The sequence below is a fragment of the Trichomycterus rosablanca genome, chromosome 17 (assembly GCF_030014385.1).
Source record: "Trichomycterus rosablanca isolate fTriRos1 chromosome 17, fTriRos1.hap1, whole genome shotgun sequence".
Taxonomy (NCBI): Eukaryota; Metazoa; Chordata; class Actinopteri; order Siluriformes; family Trichomycteridae; genus Trichomycterus; species Trichomycterus rosablanca.
Genome location: NC_086004.1, coordinates 19,720,618 through 19,741,740, shown reverse-complemented (window position 1 = coordinate 19,741,740; position 21,123 = coordinate 19,720,618). Strand labels below are relative to the sequence as shown.

Sequence of the window (21,123 nt, the reverse complement as noted above, 5' to 3'; positions counted from 1 at the left end):
GGGTCTAGATTTTGATAAACTGAGGCCATTAGTCCTGAGCTGTCACATTATTTAGCTCAACAGAATTTGCTCCTTAGCAGTAAACAGTTTTGTCCCTTATTGGATATTTTAATATTATTACTTATTATTTTACAATTTACAAATGAAATATGAGACATGCTTAATGATGACCTTTTTTTAAACATTGTATGCGCTGCCAAGAGCTACTGTGGTTTAACAGGGTAGTAAGAAATGCAGAGAGAACAATTTACCACCAATCTGATTCTGGTCTCGGGTGCAACAAACTAAAGGTCTATTTTTGACAAAGACTGACCGCTCCACGCTTCTTACCGAGATGAAGCGGATGAAGGTAATCGACCCGTTACGAGTAGTTTTCAGTACAGAATCATAAAACCGTAGCAGCAGATTGAGTGGGTGACGAGCTCCCAAAAAAGGCTCAGGTGCTGCATCCGAAGTGTGGAGAGGAGGATTAAGCCGGAGTTGGAAATCCCTGCAGGGGAGAATAATGGGGGCTCAATTTCACTGGGAGAGTGACAGTTAAGGCGCATAAAATCCAATTCTAGCCATAATGAATCAAATGAACCCTTGGTTAGTTCTATCTAGCCCATTTTCTATTCAACTCTATCAGCTACTCTTTATTACACATTCATAAACAATTAGAAGGTGCAAAGTGAGCTGCAAGATGAAAGAACTTCTATAATGTGCTGGTGTGTAGTAGCAGTATGTAGACAGTCAAACATCACATCTGTATGTCCTTTTTGGACATTTCAAACCTTAATCATTAATATCAAGTTGTCTTTTTTTGCTGCTGTAACAGCATCTATTTTCAGAAGGCTCTTTACTGGATTTTGGAACTGGACTGCAGACATTTAGTACTGCTTTTGGATGATAGTACCTATTTGTAGCCAATCCGCTGCTGGGGACCCCGATGGCATCCAAGGAGGGTGTATATTTGCCTGACACACACTCCACTATTCCACCAATCATATATTATCCATACTTGGTGGATTTGCATGTGAGGTCAGATTCATGTTCGGAGAGCCACGCCCCGAGCTCATCCACTTTCTACACAGGTGCCGAGCAACCAAGGTCCTAAAACAGCATTGATAACCCAACCCCTTAGTCAGGTCTTTCCCACCCAGCAGACTGGAAGTCAGTTGCAGGCATTAGTAGGGCTGTCGCGGTGACAGAATTTCCCCTTGCGGTATTCAGCCTGTCTCAATATCGCAGTATGCGGTTATATCGCCATTTTTTTGTTGTTTTTGAAAATTACTTAATTGATCTGGATTTTAGAGCTATATAAACAAGCTTTATTGTTAGGCTATGATTCGATATATTATTGCTTTATAATGACAAAGATGAGACAGCTTTAAGACCAATGAAATGCGTGTTTAGGCTATTGTTAAATACAGAACAGAGCAGGGATGCGCGTCTTTTCTCTATTAAAAAAAGGTTTAAATAAGCTTCTAGCCTAGGTTAGATATACACTGTGAAACAAAAAAAAAGTGTTTAGGCTAAATATTTTAAATGCACATCTAATCAAAATATGGTAAAAAAATAGAATAAAGAATAAAGTCTGTAAGAGTTTAAACCTGCATTATCATGCGCGCTAGACGAACCAACATGTTCACCTGATGTGTTTTAGAGAGGATCTGAGTGGGGTAGCGATGTTCCCCTCGGTACTAAAACTCTCTCTGATGGTGCTCGTTGCATTAATACACTGTAGATGTACTGAACCTGCATGCGACTTTAGAGATCAGAGAAAGTCTAGCCTGGTTATCGCGCCACTATTAACCATCTATTTAGTAGGTATAATTAACATAACAATATATACTACGTTTCAAGTTATTATTCGTTTCAATACATTTCATATACATTCAATACAAGAGAGAATCTGCAGGCTGCAATGCCATATTAACCGTCATTAAGTGTTTTAGTTCGCCAAGGCTGTTTAAATATAGTCTAAATTACAAGTATTTATTGAGTGTGAACTCAATTTAATCATTAATAAACTTGCCTATAATTCCTGTTGCGATTGTTTACATTTTAAAACACAAAGCCTGACACTCAGCAGCAACGCATGCGAACAGGTTGCGGGAAAATGTCGCTCCTAGCTCATTTTCATTATGAATTTATTTAACATTTATTACGCACGAATGTAAGCGTATAAAACAAGATGGACCTGCAACAATAAAAAAAAGGAGAAGAAAGAAAGAAAAAACGTGAATATCGCGGTGTTGCGGTTGTCCAGCATGCCCTGCGGTTGGCTGGTCTATACCGCGATATTTCAAAATTGCGGTTAGCGCGACAGCCCTAGGCATTAGCCAATTGTGCCTGCTAGAGGAAGCGGACTGGTAGCAGAGCCGAGAGTCGATCCCGAGAGCTCAGTCTTGGCACTGGTGTGCTAGTGCATTATCCCGTGGTGCCACCTAGGTGCCTGTAGTCCTAGCATGTTTAATCCCAAGTGCCGATTGGTAGCAGAGCCGAGATTTGAACCTGAGAGCTCAGAATCTTGGCGATGGTGTCCTAGCGGATCCTCCCGCTGTGCCACCTGGGTGCTTCAGTTCTGTAAACTGTTGCTACCAGTTGGAAGCACAAAATTCTTTCGAATGTCATTGAATGTTGTAGCATTAAAATGTTGTAACTAATGGTTCTAGATGAGTTTTTAAAAAACAGCAGAGGACTGTTATTCCTCCACCAGTCCAACTCTTTGGTAGCATACTGTGGGATTCACCTGGCAACCATCAAACTTAGTTTTATTAATCAGATAGTGAATCAGCATAACTACCGGGGGGCAGGGGGAGCAGGTGCACTGGGGCCTATGGTGAAGGGGGGCCCTCCACGACATGAACTCAACCCCCCACCGCACTGCCCCCAATTGGCTGCACTCGCCAGGTTGTTATTATTATATTACAATATTGTAGTGGCGATATGTGAGCGATATTCAGCTCAGCCAATCAGAATGCAGCACCCGGTTTATACATGTGTTTTCGGACGTTCTGCAGTTAGTTAGTTTTGTATACGAGACGCGCCGTATGGCCCCAGCATTAAACCCAATTGGTAGTTCGGGTGCTGGAGCTAGGCAGTCTAAAGTGTTGTATTGCTCATTGAAGTCCTGACTAAACAGTTAAAGTAAACTCTACTGTACCTTGTGTGTTGGTGTCCATTCACTAGTCATAAATTTGTCATAAAAGGTAATAAATTTGATTAACTAGCCTGTTGGTAATGTGAAATGGCCAGTTCCTTTAGTTGGAGTGGGGGTGTCTACATGTATTTGAGCATGTCGGCTACTAAAATATTTAAAGAATGTAAAGCTCTCAAAGTAAATACATGCTCCCACATTCCACAGAATGTGTTTTGAGCAGATTCAGATGAAAATGTGTGGCAAGTTAAAAACATCTGGATCATGCAGCTTCATGCAATGGAAATAAATTGTTGGCCCTCCTCTGCCAACATGGATGTACAGAATGAGTATCTGAGTAACGCTGCTAATTATATGCATCTTCTTATATCCACATTTTGACATATTATATTGGCAACTTCCAGCATGGTAATGACATCAACTGGATCCATGAGCAAGAAAATAAGTTTACTTTACTGTACTTTAATGACCTACCCAGTTGGCAGATCCTAATCCAATAGAGAATGTGAAAGAATGAAAGATGTGCAGCATGAATGGAGAGCTGACTAAACTGCCCCTGTTATGTGGTGCAAGCATGCCAGCATAGACAAACACCTTAATGGATTTTTTCCAACAAACAACAAAGGCCATATACCCACCTCAAACACTATCGGGATCCCCAAAAGTATTGGGACACATCTTCTAATTTTTGAATTAATGTATTTCTGCCACAACGATCGAAGTGACACTGACATAGTGTGTGTTGTACTGGTATGAGTGGATCAGACACAGCAGCACTGATGGAGTTTTTAAACACCTCACTGTCACTGCTGGACTGAAAATAGTCCACCAACCAAAAATATATCCAGCCAACAGCGCCCTGCGGGCAGCGTCCTGTGACCGCTGATGAAGGTCTAGAAGATGACCAACTCAAACAGCAGCAATGAATATGCGATCGTCTCTGGCTTTACATCTACAAGGTGAAGCAACTAGATAGGAGTTTCTAATAGAGTGGACAGTGAGTGGACACGGTATTTAAAACCTCCAGCAGCTTCTATGTTTTATCCACTCATACCAGCACAACACACACTAACACACCACCACCATGTCATATATATATATATAAACAGTTGAGTTAATCTTTGACTGTCGTTCATGTACTATTATTGGGTAGATCTGCTAACTTTGGAGGAAGGCACCAACTGCTCTCATTCCTACATATGAGCTCACATGGTTAAACTTACAGTTCCCAGAACAGGATGGCTCGAGATGCCAGTGGGTTTCTAAACTTGCAACCAGCATATGATATGGTGAATGCTTTTTTTTTGTTATGCCAGTCAGGATCCTAGATATCTGTTTTAAATAGACATACGATTTATTTTGGCCCAACAACCTAGAAAAGCCAAATTTATGTAATTAAAACAATTTATATATTCATTAATCATGTTGTTGCTTAATAGTTCACACATCAAATGAGTCAAACATGCACAGATGGCTCAGAGTGACATCTCCCAATTGCTCCAAAACGGAGTAAATGAGACTTTATACATAATGAAAAAATTTAATGAAGAAGTCTCGGCATGCGACCTTCCTGCAGTACCATTTGCCTGCTTCCTGCGGCTGCTCCTTGATGGATAATACCCATCTGAATGTGGTGCTTTGTAGGAGCTATGTGAAATCTCTTCTATACGCAGCACTTCCCCCAGGCTGCTGTGACAGGTTGATTTATTTGGAAAGAAGCAACATGCGATTGGTTTGGAGGCGCCAGCACGGAGCCTTTTGCAGGGACTCTTCATCATGGACTCCTCACTTAGTGTTCCTCATTTTTCTGCTTCCTCCTCAGCAGTGAAGAGTTTGGTTCAGGCTTATAAGCTTCCTCTGTAGCATGAAACAAGCTGTTTTTTTCTGACCCGTGATCAGGGAGCGAGTATTCCCATGTGTGTATTTGCAGGGGAATTTTTACTGTGTTCTTTTGAGGCGTGAAACTTAATGTTCCTTAAGTAGAATTAGACAAAGGTTGATTGTATGATGATATTTTGGGAAAGGTAGCCAAAAGACCAAAAATATCAACTGCACAAGTACAAATTATGGCAGAGTGGCACCATAGCTGCTTGACTGGTTGCTACACAGAAGTAAGCATTCTGGTTTTTCCATGTCTGCACGGGTTTCCTCCAGGTACTACGGTTTCCTTTCACATCTAAAATAACATGCAAAAGGCGGATTGGCTGCCTTTCAAAAGTGGCTTAGCACAATTTACTGCTGTGCCACCTGAGCACCCTTGAAACTTTATTTTATAAGTTTTTTTATATATATATATATATATACGTATATTAACATTAAAACCACTTCCTTGTTTCTATACTTCCTGTCCATTTTATCAGCTCCATTTACCATATAGAAGCACTTTGAAGTTCTACAATTACTGACTGTAGTCCATCTGTTTCTCTACATACTTTTTTAACCTGTAATGGTCAGGACCCCCACAGGACAACCACAGAGCAGGTATTATTTAGGTGGTGGGTCATTCTCAGCACTGCAGTGACACTGACATGGTGGTGGTGTGTTAGTGTGTGTTGAGCTGGTATGAGTGGATCAGACACAGCAGTGCTACTGGAGTTTTTAAATACTGTGTCCACTCACTGTCCACTTTATTAGACTCTCCCGCCTAGTTGGTCCACCTTGTAGATGTAAAGTCAGAGTTGGTCATCTTCTCGACCTTCATCAGTGGTCACAGGACGCTGCCCACGGGGTGCTGTTGGCTGGATGTTTTTGGTTGGTAGACTATTCTCAGTCCAGCAGTGACAGTGAGGTGTTTAAAAACTCCATCAGCGCTGTTGTGTCTTATCCACTCAGAACAGCATGTATGGTATGGTAGCCCACTATTTCTGAGGTTGTCCCCACAGTCATGATTAACTAGTGTCTGTGGGTGTCTGTAACAGCGTAGTGTCAGCTTAACTTAACTTGTCACAGCTCTGATAAAAATAGGAGGGTTGCATCAGAAAGGGCATTTGCTGTGATGATGTCTTTTAAATATGTGTATATATAGTACATATAGAGCAGTAGGATTGAAAAAAGAAACATTTATTAGATGTATAATGCTGTAAACACTCTTAAATAATGTGATTGTTAAATGTGTTCAGTTGGGTTGAAGTTAGAGCTTTTAGGGCTCAGTGCAGAACATGTAAGTTCCTTAACAAACTTATCAAACCATGTCTTTATGTACACCGCTCAGGCATAACATTATGACCACCTTCCTAATATTGTGTTGGTCCCCCTTTTGCTGCCCCATACACAACAAACTGTGATGCACTGTGTATTCTGACACCTTTCTGTCAGAATCAGCATTAACCTCTTCAGCAATTTAAACTACAGTAGCTCGTCTGTTGGGTCGAACCACACAGGTCAGCCTTCGCTCCCCACGTGCATCAATGAGCCTTGACCGCCCATGACCCTGTCGCCGGTTTACCACTGTTCCTTCCTAGGACCACTTTTGATAGATACTGTCCACTGCAGACCAGGAACACCCCACAAGAGCTGCAGTTTTGGAGATGCTCTGATCCAGTTGTCTAGCCCAAGTGCCCCACATTTTTGTTCATGATTTTTACCACGACCCAGGCAACACAAACAATGCATCAAAACTAAACACAAAACGAAATTTACTTAATTAATGAAATTGGTGGCAATCTGGTCCCGCCACAAGGTGGTACAAGGTGTAAAGTAAAGCCAAGTTTATTTCGTGACTGGCTGTTGTTCACAGGGTGGGATAAGCTAGACCAGGGTTCCTCATAACTGGTGCAATTACGACCTCTGCTGGCTGATTGATGGCGCCTGCGCAGAGTTGAGGAATAATGCTGATCATGGCTCTCTGTGCACAAGGCTGATCCGCATATGAACTCACCTCGTGCAGGTGAAAAGATGCAGTCGGTTCTGCACACATGTCGGAGGGGGCGTGTGTTAGTTGAGAAGCTCCTCAGTCAGCAGTGGAGGGTTGTATCGGTAGAGGTGAAGTGTAACGCAAAAATGGTAACTGGATGCGACTAGATTAAGGAGAAAATTAAGGGGAAAAATGAAGAAAAACCCTGGTCTAACCATCACAATTTGGCCCTTGTCAAACTCGCTCAAATCCTTACGCTTGCCCATTTTTCCTGCTTTCAACATCAACTTTGAGGATAAAATGTTCACTTGCTGTCTAATATATCCCACCCACTAACAGGTGCCGTGATGAAGAGATAATCAGTGGTCATAATGTTATGCCTAGTCGGTGTATATTGCTTTGTGCACAGTGACAGACTTATTCTTTAACAATTAAGGGCCTTCCACAAATGGTTTATTTGATTAATGATATATACCTGTTAGTCATAATTGTGGCTAAAACACATAAAACTGAATATTAAGAGCATAGAAAGCATTTCAATGATAGCGAGTTATGTTTTTTTATGTCGAGGAATGGTCGAATGTCCATGTTTAGCCTGACTTGTAATAGATATATAACAGTCCTATATTATTGTGTTTAGGTTAAGAGAATTTGACTAATGAAAGAGCCATTGCTTGGTGAGTAAGGTCACATTATCATGATAAAGTCATATATGATGGTGCCAAACACACACCTGTTAGATTAACACAACTCAGCAGGACTCCACAGAGCTTCTATCTAGCTAGTATTTCATAGCACTTAATGTGGAGGAAATGAGTTCAGGAAAGGCTGCCTGAAAGTATTATTAAATTATGGCTGAAGCGTTTCATATGAAGAGAGATGAAATTATTTACAGCTATCTACTGTTGCGTACCATGAAATCAGCCAGCTGCTTGGGGCTATTTTAGTGAGGCACCCCAGCTGGACTCACTGGAGGACCTGCTAACTACTGGATATTACTTTAGTCCTGGCATTCTGTGTTACAGCGGCTGCAAGTCAAAAGCTGTGAGACCAAAAGAGAATTAAAACTGTGTGCCCCAGGGAACCAAAAGCAATGTGCACTAATGAACAGCCCCACCATTAACCGAAATTTTCCCTCATGGCCTGTAATTATCCAAAGTGCTTTGTCAGCTAAAGACAGTGGTTCATAGACGACCAGAGTACCTTTCACTTCATTAATGTAAATTACTTTATGCAGGAAATGCATTAACAAATGCTCATTCATTATGGCTCAGAAAATATAAAAAGCTTTTTGTATCTAATTCAATTTCAAAATAATTAAATTCATTTTAATGTACAATTAAAACTGTACATACACTTGTAAATGACATATACGTCATGGCAGTCTTGGAAGCTAAATTATTGAGAAGCATAATATTTTGTAAATAAAACAAACATTCAGTACATACATTTGGAGTTTTTAAATACCGTGTCCACTCACTGTCCTCTCTATTAGACACTCCTACCTGGTTGGTCCACATTGTAGATGTAAGGTCAGAGACGATCGCTCATCTATTGCTGCTGTTTAAGTTGGTCATCTTCTAGACCTTCATCAGAGGACACAGGACGCTGCCCACGGGCCGTCGTTGGCTAAATATTTTTGGTTGGTGGACTATTCTCAGTCCGACAGTGACAGTGAGGTGTTTAAAAACTCCATCAGCGCTGCTGTGTCTTATCCACTCATACCAGCACAACACACACTAACACACCACCACCATGTCAGTGTCACTGCAGTGCTGAGAGTGATCCACCACCTAAATAATACCTGCTCTGTGGTGGTCCTGGGAGAGTCCTGACCATTGAAGAACAGCATTAAAGGGGGCTAACAAAGCATGCAGAGAAACAGATGGACTACAGTCAGTAATTGTAGAACTACAAAGTGCTTCTATATGGTAAGTGGGGCTGATAAAATGGACAGTGAGTATAGAAGCAAGGAGGTGGTTTTAATGTTATGGCTGATCAGTGTATATACAGAAAAGTTGGATAATTATTTGGTAGATTACCTCAATCAATTCAATGCACTTCCCAGTGCTACTGTTTCATGACTGACCTAGATAAATAAATTTCACCAGTAAATCAACATTGGTCCCTGTAGGCTTGTTAAATCAAGCAAACAAGTAACCCACATTAATTAGATTGATTGGCAAGATCGCGTGGCCAGGCTCAGATCTGCAGCATGTGGTCTGAGGAGGTGGAAGGACATGTTTATTTAGTTTTATGAGTCCTCCTTGTGTGAACAGGACCAAATGTGCTTCGCTTCACCAGACCTGATGTTGTTTTTCTGCCTCTCTGTTCTGTCTCACTTGTTTTTAATATTCACATAAACAGCTTATCATGTTCCACTATGTCAGCTTTGAAGACCTAGTGTAATGTATGCGCTATAGAAACGTTACATTTATAAATCCTTTTTTGAAGAGTAATTACATGAGACATCTGATTAAGAAAATGAACTTTATATTTCCATGGAAACAAATGCTGGATCTGACAGTGAATTATTTAACAGAATTATCTATTATTTTTCCTCCTCACATGCATGAACACTGTGTGCCTGTTCCCATGCAAATGAACTCATTTTAAGTCAGGAAGCTGCAGAATGCACTCATTCATTTTAATTAAGTTAAGAGCACAAAGCTCTTGCTTTTCACTCAGTGCACAGAGCATTCCATTCCTTCTTTCTCAAATGGGGTGAGTGACTGTGTCATTTTGCCTATTTTCCAATGATCCGATGATGATTCTCTTGCTTTCTCTATTACTCTGTGTCTCTAGGGGCAAGGAGAGGCTTCTGCGAGAAGCACAGCTATGGAGGGTGACTGCCTCAGCTGTGTCAAGTACCTCATGTTCATCTTTAACTTCTTCATATTTGTAAGTACCTCTAATTTATCTTGTCAGAAAAGCTGTCTAAACCTTGACCTTTATAGCAAGAACATTTTTGATTGGCTTTGTTCCCTTCAGGCACAATATAGCAAAAGAGGCCCAGGATAATGGTTTAGGACGTGTTTGAGTGGGTTTATCACCTCCTGTTTTCTTAAACGGGTTTAATAGGATGTTTTTTAGGGGGTGTGTGGCCAACAAGTCTTGTTTTCCTAAAACCATATGTGGTTCAAAAGAATCTGTAAAAGCTCTGAACAATCCAGGTTGTCACCGACAATAAATGTTGAAGCTATTCCGACAGGAAACATTAATCTTATGCCAACGAATCTTGGTTTAGCCCATGAACCACTTCCTGTGCTTGGATTTCTTTTGTATTAACAGTGTTAACACATTTAACAGTCTTTAAAGTTTTGCTTTTCCACTCTTACTGCATGAAAATAAAGAAAGGATGTGGCCTGATGCCAGTTATTGTTTAACTGTGCATAGAAAAGCCCTGTAGACTGACTATACCAGACTACACCAATGAGCCACCTCCTTTTTTCTACACTCACTGTCCATTTTACCAGCCCCATTTTACCAGAAGATGATGAACTCAAACAGCAGCAATAGATGAGCGATCGTCTCTGACTTTACATCTACAAGGTGGACCAACTAGGTAGGAGTGTCTAATAGAGTGGACAGTGAGTGGACATGGTATTTAAAACCTCCAGCAGCGCTGCTGTGTCTGATCCACTCATACCAGCTCAACACACACTAACACACCACCACCATGTCAGTGTCACTGCAGTGCTAAGAATGATCCACCATCTAAATAACACCTGCTCTGTGGTGGTCTTGTGGGGGTCCTGACCATTGAAGAACAGGGTGAAAGCAGGCTAAAAAGTAAGTAGAGAAACAGATGGACTACAGTCAGTAATTGTAGAACTACAAAGTGCCTCTGTATGGTAAGTGAAGCTGATAAAATGGACAGTGAGTGTAGAAACAAGGTGGTTTTAATGCTATGGCTGATCAGTGTATGCCAGTATGTGTACAGTTACTGTAGCTTTTATTTGATATTTTTTTTCTCCTATAGCTTGGTGGTGCTTTTTTGCTGGGAGTGGGCATCTGGGTGCTGGTGGATCCTACTGGCTTCAGAGAGATCGTGGCAGCCAACCCACTTCTGTTCACAGGTGTATATGTGATCCTGGCTATGGGCGGAATGCTCTTTCTGCTCGGTTTCCTGGGCTGCTGTGGAGCTATACGTGAAAATAAGTGTCTACTACTGTTTGTAAGTACATTTCTTAAGCAGTAGGACCTACCTAAGACCTTCCTAATTTATATGCACAACCTATTAGATTTGCATGCATGTTGGGTGCATTTAGGGTAGTTCAAATAAAGGAGGGGGGTTGTGTGTGCAAATGATTCTCAGAATCAGAAACAGAGAAGGCTATGATTAAAGCATAGGTAACATGGAGCATATAATAGTGTGTTTAAATTACCTTAATTTAATGCAGAAAAGAATGGGGGTGTGTGTATGTGTGTGTGTAAATGGAAAAACACTACACCTGTTTGTTGTTATATTTGCTGAAAGTAAATTGGTAGAGGGACAAAAGTGACCATAAGAACTAAATCTAGCATCTATGAATGGAATGCACATCTGCAGGACTTTATTTACATAAACTCTAGCTGTGGCTTCATTAAATTGTAAAAATTCATTTTGGGTTTAAAAATAAATAAATGGCCGCTCAGGTGGCGCAGCGGTAAAGTACGCTAGCGCACCAGAGTTGGGGTTTTGAATACATCGTATCGAATCTCAGCTCTGCCTTTCCGACTGGGCTGGGCGGCAGCATGAACAACGATTGGCTGTTGTTCAGGGTTAGAGGGTAAAAAGTCGGATCATAGGTCCTCATAACTGGTGCAACTGCGGCCCCTGCTGGCTGACTGATGGTGCCTGCACAGGGCTGAGGAATGATGCTGATGGGGGTGTGGCCCTCCGTACACAGTGCCCGTCGGTGTATGAACTCGACTCGTGCAGGTGAAAAATGCAGTCTGTACTGACTGTACGTGCCGGAGGGGGCGTATGTCAGTTGAGAGGCGTCCTCAGTCAGCGGTGAAGGGTCGAATCAGTATAGAGGACGCAATCAGGGTAATTGGGGAAGGGGGGGGGATTATAAAAAACAAAAAAAATTAATAAATGTTGTGTTTAGATTACAGGTGCTAAGTCAAGTCAAAAAATACCACAGTTTTGTAAAATTAAAGTGTGTTTGTACTTTTTATTGTGCCAAGTTAACCATCTTGCTAACCACCTATTCAGACAGGCTGCAAATTACAATGAGAAAGCTATCTAATAAAGCCTTTTAAACCAACCCAAACCCTGCTGCCAATTTTTTACGTGTATTAATTAAAGGGGGGTTGAATAATATAGTATCAGTCATCACATTGCTAATATTATAACGTCTACAATGTGAACCTGCTGATCATAGCAAATCTGTCAAATGTAATTTTACTGACAAAAAGCTGGTGATACCATGCCAACCCTCTGGCCTTGAGAAATATGAGAATATGCAGTTGTTCTGAGTTTACGGAGACAGGATTTAGCTAAATCCTTCACCCTAAAACTGCTGATAAGTCAGCGATTTATAGTTAACTGACAAACCCACATTGACCTCTCAATAAGTGTCTTTTAAATTAACATGGTGTACACGTCATAGAATGAAAAAGCGAAGCATATTTTTATTTCATTACAGTTACTGTCCTGGTCAGGGTTGCAACCTGGTTTTGTGTGTAAAAACTCCAGTGGCATACACACAGTCCTACACACATTGACTGCAAACCAGGCCTTATGTGAGATTTCCACCAATGTGGTCTCATCTCTGGTTTCGAGTCGGCACCTTGGTTTGATCCCCTGCTTGGACAGTCCGGGTCCTTTCTGTGTGGAGTTTGCATGTTCTCCCTGTGTCTGCGTGGGTTTCCTTCGGGAGCTCCGGTTCCCTCCCACAGTCCAAAGACATGCAAGTGAGGTGAATTGGAGAAACTAAATTGTCCAAGACTGTTCGAATCTGAACTGATGAATCTTGTGTAATGAATGACTACCGTTCCTGTCATGAATGTAACCCAACATGTTGTTAAAATTCTAATAAATAAATAAATAAACAATTATAATAACAGTTATTTGCTTTTTAGAATGGGTATTTGCCCGATACCGCGCTCATTAACTTGTACTCGTACTCGCAAACGAGGCTCCGAGACTAAACATCCGATACCGTGTACCTAGTGCACGTTGCTGCGTTATGCCTGGTTCACACTACACGATCTTTGCCCTGATTTTCGCTCGGCGACTGGTCGGCGCTAGATTTGTCGGCGATCAAAACTCGGCTCTCGATCGCTAAGTGTGAACTATCCAACAACTCGATCCGATCGGCTCACCGAGCGCTCGGCGACCGGATCGAGTTTTCTAGCATGTCAGATATCTGATCCAATAGGTATTGGTATCGGTATCGGCAAGTACAAAAATACATGTACTTGTACTTGTACTGGGTTGGGAAAAAATGGTATTGATGCATCCCTAGTTTTACCAATAGCAATTATTTAACTGTTATTTATTTTTAGTGTCTGTCAGTCATTAAAAACTTCCTGGTAAACATCCCATCGCTTTTAGTAAATCAGCTCTAAAGGACCAAACCTTATGATCTAAAACTTTTAGCATTATAAAACATCTATTCCTATGATGGCATATTAGGGCCACTGTAAAAAATAGTTTTAAGTTTTGATTTTGAGAATAAAGTCATATAAGTTTTAATTTCAAGATTAAAGTTGAAATATTGTGAGAATAAAGTCGAAATGATTTCGAGATTAAAGTCAAAATGATTATGAGAATAAAGTCGAAATATTATGGCCGAAGAATGTGCAGCCGTTGTTGGATTGTCAGTTGAGAGAAGCACGGGTCTCAGTACCTGGATCGGCACACAAGCGCAGAGGGCAGCTTATAATGAGTGTTATTGTGGTTATCCAATAACCCTTGATTATTTCACTTTCATCCACATAACACGATGACTAAACCCATCAATGCAACCATTTATAGCGATGCCGTACGGCTTTAGTTTATTGTACAAGTCTATAAGGCGCGGTTGAAGTACTGCTGACGACGCAGGCGCCAAGCTCACGTTCTTATAGATAAAGACAGTTTATTACAAAGCCGTTTCATCATCCTTACACTAATAACAAACTGGTGCTGATGTGCAGGAGATTGGGAATTTCTTTATTTGGGAAACTGATATGAAAGTACAACAAATCATGAACATCCCTCATTTTAATACAAGGAGGTTGCTATGGCCATAATATTTCCACTTTAATCTTGTAATTATTTCGACCTTAATCTTGTAATTTACATTACATTTACAGTTTCAGCATTTAACAGATGCCTTTATCCAAAACGACTTACATTACAGTTACAGTCTATAGTCTGAGCAATTGAGGGTTAAGGGCCTTGCTCAAGAGCCCAACAGCAGCAACCTGGCAGTGGCGGGGCTTGAACCAGCGACCCTCTGATCACTGGTCCAGTACCTTAACCACTAGGCTACAGCTGGCCCTGCTGGTAATTATTTTGACTTTAATCTCGAAATCGAAACTTATGCGACTTTATTCTTGTAATTATTTCGATTTTATTCTCAAAATCGAAATCTACAAAAATATTTTTCTTTAAAGTGGCCCTAATAAGCCGTCGTATATTCCTGCCTACTTCTTCAGTTTTATTTGACTTGTTGCTGTGATGATAAATAAGTGCTGAAATTTAAATGTGTGGAATGTCCCGCTTACATAGTGAGTTCACTCCCGCTTTCATAGTGAGTACATAGTGGATTCACATGTTGAGATCTAACCCCAGTGAGCTGATCATTGCCCTAATGAAACTGTTACTTAGGGTGACAGTATTAAGTGGTTTGTGAAAAAATAAGATAATACTGATGATCTGTTAACGTGTGAAGACAACTTAATGTTTACACATTTTATTTTCTCACAGTTCTTCCTGCTTATCCTTATCATATTCCTGGCAGAGCTGGCTGCTGCCATTTTGGCCTTCATATTCCGGGAGCATGTAAGTATAATCAGTATCATCTATCATTTATTCTCGTCATGTAATCAAGTGACGGTACTGTTATACACCTCAGTCCTAAATGATCATGTCTTTCTGTGCATTACCAGCTCACCAGGGATTACTTTACAAAGGAACTTAAGGCACATTACCAAGGCAGCAACAACACTGACGTCTTCACTGCCACCTGGAATACCATCATGACCACTGTATGCAACATTATTCCATAACGCATATTTGTGCCCTGTATTACTGTTCGACTTACAAGTGCTAAAGCTTTTAATGTTGCGTTTTGCAGTTTGAATGCTGTGGGGTAAACAGTGCTGACGACTTTGATCATCAAAGCCTCTTTAGACATTTGAACCCCAGCAGAGCCGTGCCCGAGGTCTGTTGCCAGAGGAACGACCAACTGATGAACGTGGAAGAATGTCTCAGGGGGATCATGCCCAATCACACCAAGGTTAGTACCATCTGTTTAGCAACTCTGACTAATAAATATAAAACAGCTACAACTACAATTGATAAAACTGCAAGTGTAGACTGACATACCATCCATGTCACTGAAAGATATGAGGTCTGTATTCATTTTTCACTGTAGTGTATATTAGATTTGGAAAATGAGGTCATTATAGAAATGACTGCCAAAGCAAATGCGTTCTGTACCAGCCGGTACTCTGCTCTATTTCACTGTCTGTAATAATGAAACATGCTCTCTTTCTTTAAACAGGGCTGTTATTCAGCAGTGGTGGACTACTTTGAGACATACATATATATCGCTGGAGCCCTAGCTATTGTGGTCCTGACCATAGAAGTAAGATTATGATTTTAATTTAAATGCAAAAGTTGAAACTCCAGGATTGTATTTAGCTTTGTGTGGCTGATGCAGTCCAGCAGTGCTAAAACAAGTCATTGTGCATTTGTGCCACCTACTGGTTAAATCAGGAACAACTTAAATGGGAACGCTTGCACTATGCTTAGTTATGTATTGCTGGTCAAATCCAAATTTGTTTGTTAGGCTGTTCATATGCACATTAACGGTGGTAAATTCGGTTCATTTTATGGACTCGGGTTAGTCTGAGTCACTCAGTAATGTGATCCGGTTCACTTGAGTCACTTGAGTCCCCTTCTAATAAATAAAATAAATTACAACTCTAAGGATCCACAGACACATTATTAGGTTACAGATGTTGATCTTTAATTTTAATTTTAATTACACACACCAAAAAACAAACAAACACAACATAACCACAAATAACAACAAATGGAATTTAATTATAAGTTAACCAAAATTAAAATATGTTAAATGTAGAACAACAACCAAATAGAAACAAAGAATGAAAAAGGCAAGACTATATACATAAATATACCAAAAAATACCCTGTTTCCCCGAAAATAAGACAGTGTCTTATATTAATTTTTGCTCCCAAAGATGCGCTAGGTCTTATTTTCAGGGGATGTCTTATTTTTCCATGAAGAAGAATTCACATTTATTGTTGAACATTGAACTCACCACAGCACACTCGTACAGCACAGCAGGGACAGCGTACGGTCCAAACAAAAACTTTGCTAGGTCTTACTTTCGGGGGAGGCCTTATATTTAGCAATTCAGCAAAACCTCTACCAGGTCTTATTTTCAGGGGATGTCTTATTTTCGGGGAAACACGGTATATGCAAAAATGTGCAAAAACTACACGTCATTTATGCATAAATGATGCAAGTGCTTCCACCATTTAAAAATACCAACCTCGGACTCGTGATTCCTGATTCAGTACAAAAATTCGAATCATTAACCCAGGTGATTCAGGAACCGCCCAGCTCTACACAGTTTTAGTGACACGAGTATGAACAGTTCATGCTCCTGAACTAACTCATATGTAAATGAATTACAATGGTAAACCTGGGAGTACGTTAATCTATGGCCTGTTAGTAGTTTTACTGTACCAATAATGTAGTAAGGCAAAAGTGAAATATTTATATGTTTTAAATCCCATGTTTAAGTAATTAAACTATTAAACTATTATTTAAATATTTTGCCAGATCTACATGGTCTATATCAAGGTTTACTCAATCAGATGTACCCTTAAGGCATTGTGGCTGAATTGTAAAGAGTTTGTGAAACTGTTATGACAGTTTTAATGACACATAATAAAATAATTCAATGATGCCATGTAATACAGGTAATGTAATATATTAATAGTTAAATTGTAATTATAAAGGTCTGGTGATATGACCATATATAAAAAAAAATTATTTAGGTTGAAAAGGTTAATCAAAATTTCCAAAGATCTTTATCTAACACTATCTCAGATCAGGTATCTACTGCACATACTGAATACCATTATATTTTTTGAAAATAGGCAAAAAGTTTTACATGGCACATACTGTGGTTGGGTAACCAAAGAAATTTAACTACATATCATTACTGTAAGCAAATATATCAAACGGTAAAAAAAAATAAAGGAAGCATTTTATAATAACACTGATATAAGCATGTGATAAAAATGATGTTACACCAGATGTTCTATGTAAGGCCCTACTTAATTCACGGCCGTGAAAATCGTGTCACGGACCGCGTAATGAGCCGTCTCCCGTGAAATGAGCAGTTTCCCTTGTAATATGCGATTTGCTGTAAAAGTAAAAATGTAAGGTTTGTGTTCAGCTACTTAACATTTTGTATTCACGTAGTGTATGAAATAGGGGTGGGTTTATAAAATCGATTTTTCGATTTTAATCGATCTTTATTTGAACGATCCGATATCGATTCATATAAATGCGAGATCGATTTTTTAAATACGCCCCTTTTTACGGTGCACACGGAAATCTATTACTATTGTTACCCCCTTTAATTTCGCGTGACCAGCCACTGTTTTTTTCATGCAACGAGATCTGACCTGCACATCAGTTTAGCATGGCAGAAGCTCAAGTTATGACCACTACACAACTTTTTGCACTGATTTTCGCTCGGCTCTGGATTCGGGAGGAACTCGGTGTTCGCTCTGCGATCAAAACTCGGCTCTCAATCAATGTGAGAAACAGCGAGGGGAAACACAGGGGAGAGGTTGGAAACAGGTGGTGGAGCGCAATATAGTTTCTATCAGAATACATCAGCACACGCGAGATCGTTCCCTACAAAACAAAATATTTATTAACCTCCAACTCACTACAGAACGATCCATGCTGCTCGTGTTGCCAAATCCACTCAGATTCATTTATTTCATCAGCGCACAAACTTTGATTGCTCGCTACTTGTTGATGTGCATGTTTGGACGTGGTATCATTAAACCTTTCATCACTTCTCACGTGTGTTTTCGTGACAAAACGTAGTTTTGGAGACCAGAGAAGCTCGCCTGTGATTCCCCCTGGTGATAGATGGTGTAGTGTAAAGCTCCCCATCGCCGATCAGTCGTGTACTGTGAACATTACAGTGACCACGTGTTAATCAGAGTGTCGTGTAGTGTAAACTTGGCATAAGCTGTACAACAGCCAGGTGTATGTTTACATTACATTTACAATGTTGTAGCATGTCAGACAAATGGAAGAAAACAGTAACATTCATTTTTTATTATTATTTCATTTGTCTGACATGCTACAACATTGTAAATGTAATGTAAACATACACCTGGCTGTTGAATGTTACTGTTTTCTGTTTTGGATTAATTATTTTAGTAAACAAAATACACAAATATTTTTAATAATGAGTGTTCTTTGTACAATTATCACATTCGTTCTCTGAACATCTGTACATACAAAACCTGTTAATGTAACTCAAATATGCCTAAATGTGTTGAATCGAAATTGGATCGAAAATCGAATCGAAAATCGAAGATCGAATCGAATCGGGACCTGGTGAATCGGAATCGAATCGATCCAGGAAATTGGTGGCGATACCCAGCCCTAGTATGAAATATGAGGCCCAATATGAGGCGATCCTAGCGATCATACGATAATTATGTTAGTGTAACAGACTTTTTGTTTTGTAGTGTTCTGACTGAGACTGCAGTACGCGAGCGTGGGTAGTGTGTCCAAATACGTATTATGCGAAAAGTACCCGGATGACCTACTGCGATAGTTTGTGTACAGTTTATTTCTTTGTTTATAAACTCAGGAAACTCTAAAGATGCTCAGTTACATTAGAAATTGGTTAGACAAAATGTTCAAGATGTCGAAGTCTAAAGCAGCTAAAAACACGACTCAGGTAATTGAATTTGGAAAACTCCCAACCGATTCTTTAGACGCACGGGATGGTGTGTCAAAACACTAACATTCGTCTTTAAAATAGAGCTATTAAGGTAGCTGTGCTGTGTATTATAGCTTCCATTGATTCTATAATTTAATTTATGAGTGTTTCTTTAAAAATCTGTATAATCTGTGATATGAAGCACATTTCCCCGTGAATTTAGTAGCGCCCTAGTTATGTGTTAAAGCGGTAAATGTGCATGATGCTCATGGTAGTGCAGCGGCAATGTAAACGGCTCTGCTTCACTCCATAGGAAACAATGGCACAGCCAGGACAAACGTGATTTTGTGCCATGGATCATGTGAATTCAGCCTAGACATACTTTTAACAAATATCAAGTCGGTTTATATTTAGATGTGCAGCATTTAGCTGACGTTTTTAAGATAGATAGATAGATAGATAGACAGACAGACAGACAGACAGACAGATATCCTTTATATTTGTCATATATACATATACGGGTGTATAGTAGAATGAAATTCTTTCTTCGAATATCCCAGCTTGTTTGGAGCCTGGGGTCAGAGCGCAGGGTCAGCCATCATCTGGCACCCCTGGAGCAGAGAGGGTTAAGGGCCTTGTTCAGGGACCCAACAGCGGCTGCATAGCATAGCAGAGCCTGGATTTGAACCCCCAATCTTCCGGTTGATAGCCCAAAGCTTTACCCACTAAGCTACCACTGTCCCAAAACCAAAGCGACTTTTTTTTTTTTTTTAACCAAAGCGACTTGAGGGTTTAGAGCCTTTCTCAGGGGCCCAACAGTGGCAACCTGGAGATTGTGGGGTTTGAACCAGCAACCGTCTGATTTCTAGTCTGATTATTAGGATTTCTACTGAGCTTTCACTGCCTGATCAATGCAAAAGTAGGATCTGTTACATTATGGACTGTTCAGACAGTGGTCACATTATCAGGTTCTGAAGAGAAAAATACAGCGGTTAAGGTACTGGATTAGTAATCAGAAGGTCACTTATTTAGGCCAGGTTGCCACTTTTGGGCCCCTGAGCTAAGCCTTCATCCCGCAGTTGCTGGAACTGTTTTCAGCCATAGCTGTAAGCAACTTTTTATATATGTTTCTGCTAAATGCCATAAATGTAAACATTGTTGGGAAACTATTGTAAACCTGTTTTGGCTCTGTCCATGGGATCCTAATTCTGTCCTTTGTTGTCTTTCTAAACAGCTCTTCGCAATGGTGTTTGCCATGTGTCTGTTTCGAGGAATCCAGTAATCCATTCATTTTGTAAAGAAAGACATTTCACAAAGCGAATGGCTTAAAAGAAGATACAACTGTATATACGTCATCTCTCTGTCTTATGGGGAATTGTCCACTATGATTAAACTGTACAGCCTGAAACAAAAACCCAGAAAAAAAGCACTCCTGTTGCAGTCTGTCACCCTGAAAGGAGGAAGATCTTGCACTGATATTTGAATACATATTTATAGAGGACAGTTAATTTGTTTGTACAGAAAAAAATACACGTTACCTCCCTTACAACCACATTCGAGTCACACTTAAATCTTTTCAGAGTGTTTGTTTATTAGTCTGTGTGAGCACATGTTTGTAAGGCCGACACGTTCTACATTGTAAAGTTATGTTTTTGTAATTGTGTATATATTTTATGTGATTTTATGCATTTGTGTTGTATGCATTTATACTTACATTCATGATATCTGTATGTGATACTGATTGGTATTAAAAAGAAAAATCAAGATGGTGTAAAGCATTTTTTTCACATTAAAATAAAACTGGCTACACTACTACACCGATCAGGCAACCGATCAGCTCCACTTACCATATAGAATCTATCTAAACACCTCACTGTCACTGCTGGACTGAGAATAGTCCACCAACCAAAAATATCCAGCCAACAACGCCCCATGGGCAGCGTCCTGTGACCACTGATGAAGGTCTAGAAGAT

The 21,123-nt window shown here is 40.1% G+C and overlaps 1 protein-coding gene across 2 annotated transcripts in view; it reads left to right on the top strand.

Moving 5' to 3' along the window:
* The window catches only part of tspan18a (tetraspanin 18a), a 65,787-nt gene extending 44,873 nt beyond the window's left edge, over positions 1-20,914 (top strand). For both annotated transcript variants that reach the window (XM_063013028.1, XM_063013027.1), the window contains exons 3-9: positions 9,801-9,896; positions 10,978-11,172; positions 14,902-14,976; positions 15,084-15,182; positions 15,272-15,433; positions 15,701-15,784; positions 20,385-20,914. In XM_063013028.1, coding sequence (XP_062869098.1) covers positions 9,834-9,896; positions 10,978-11,172; positions 14,902-14,976; positions 15,084-15,182; positions 15,272-15,433; positions 15,701-15,784; positions 20,385-20,432 — 726 coding nt within the window. In that variant the 5' untranslated portion in view covers positions 9,801-9,833 and the 3' untranslated portion in view covers positions 20,433-20,914. The remainder of the gene's footprint in view (positions 1-9,800; positions 9,897-10,977; positions 11,173-14,901; positions 14,977-15,083; positions 15,183-15,271; positions 15,434-15,700; positions 15,785-20,384) is intronic.
* The last annotated feature ends 209 nt before the right edge of the window (positions 20,915-21,123 follow it).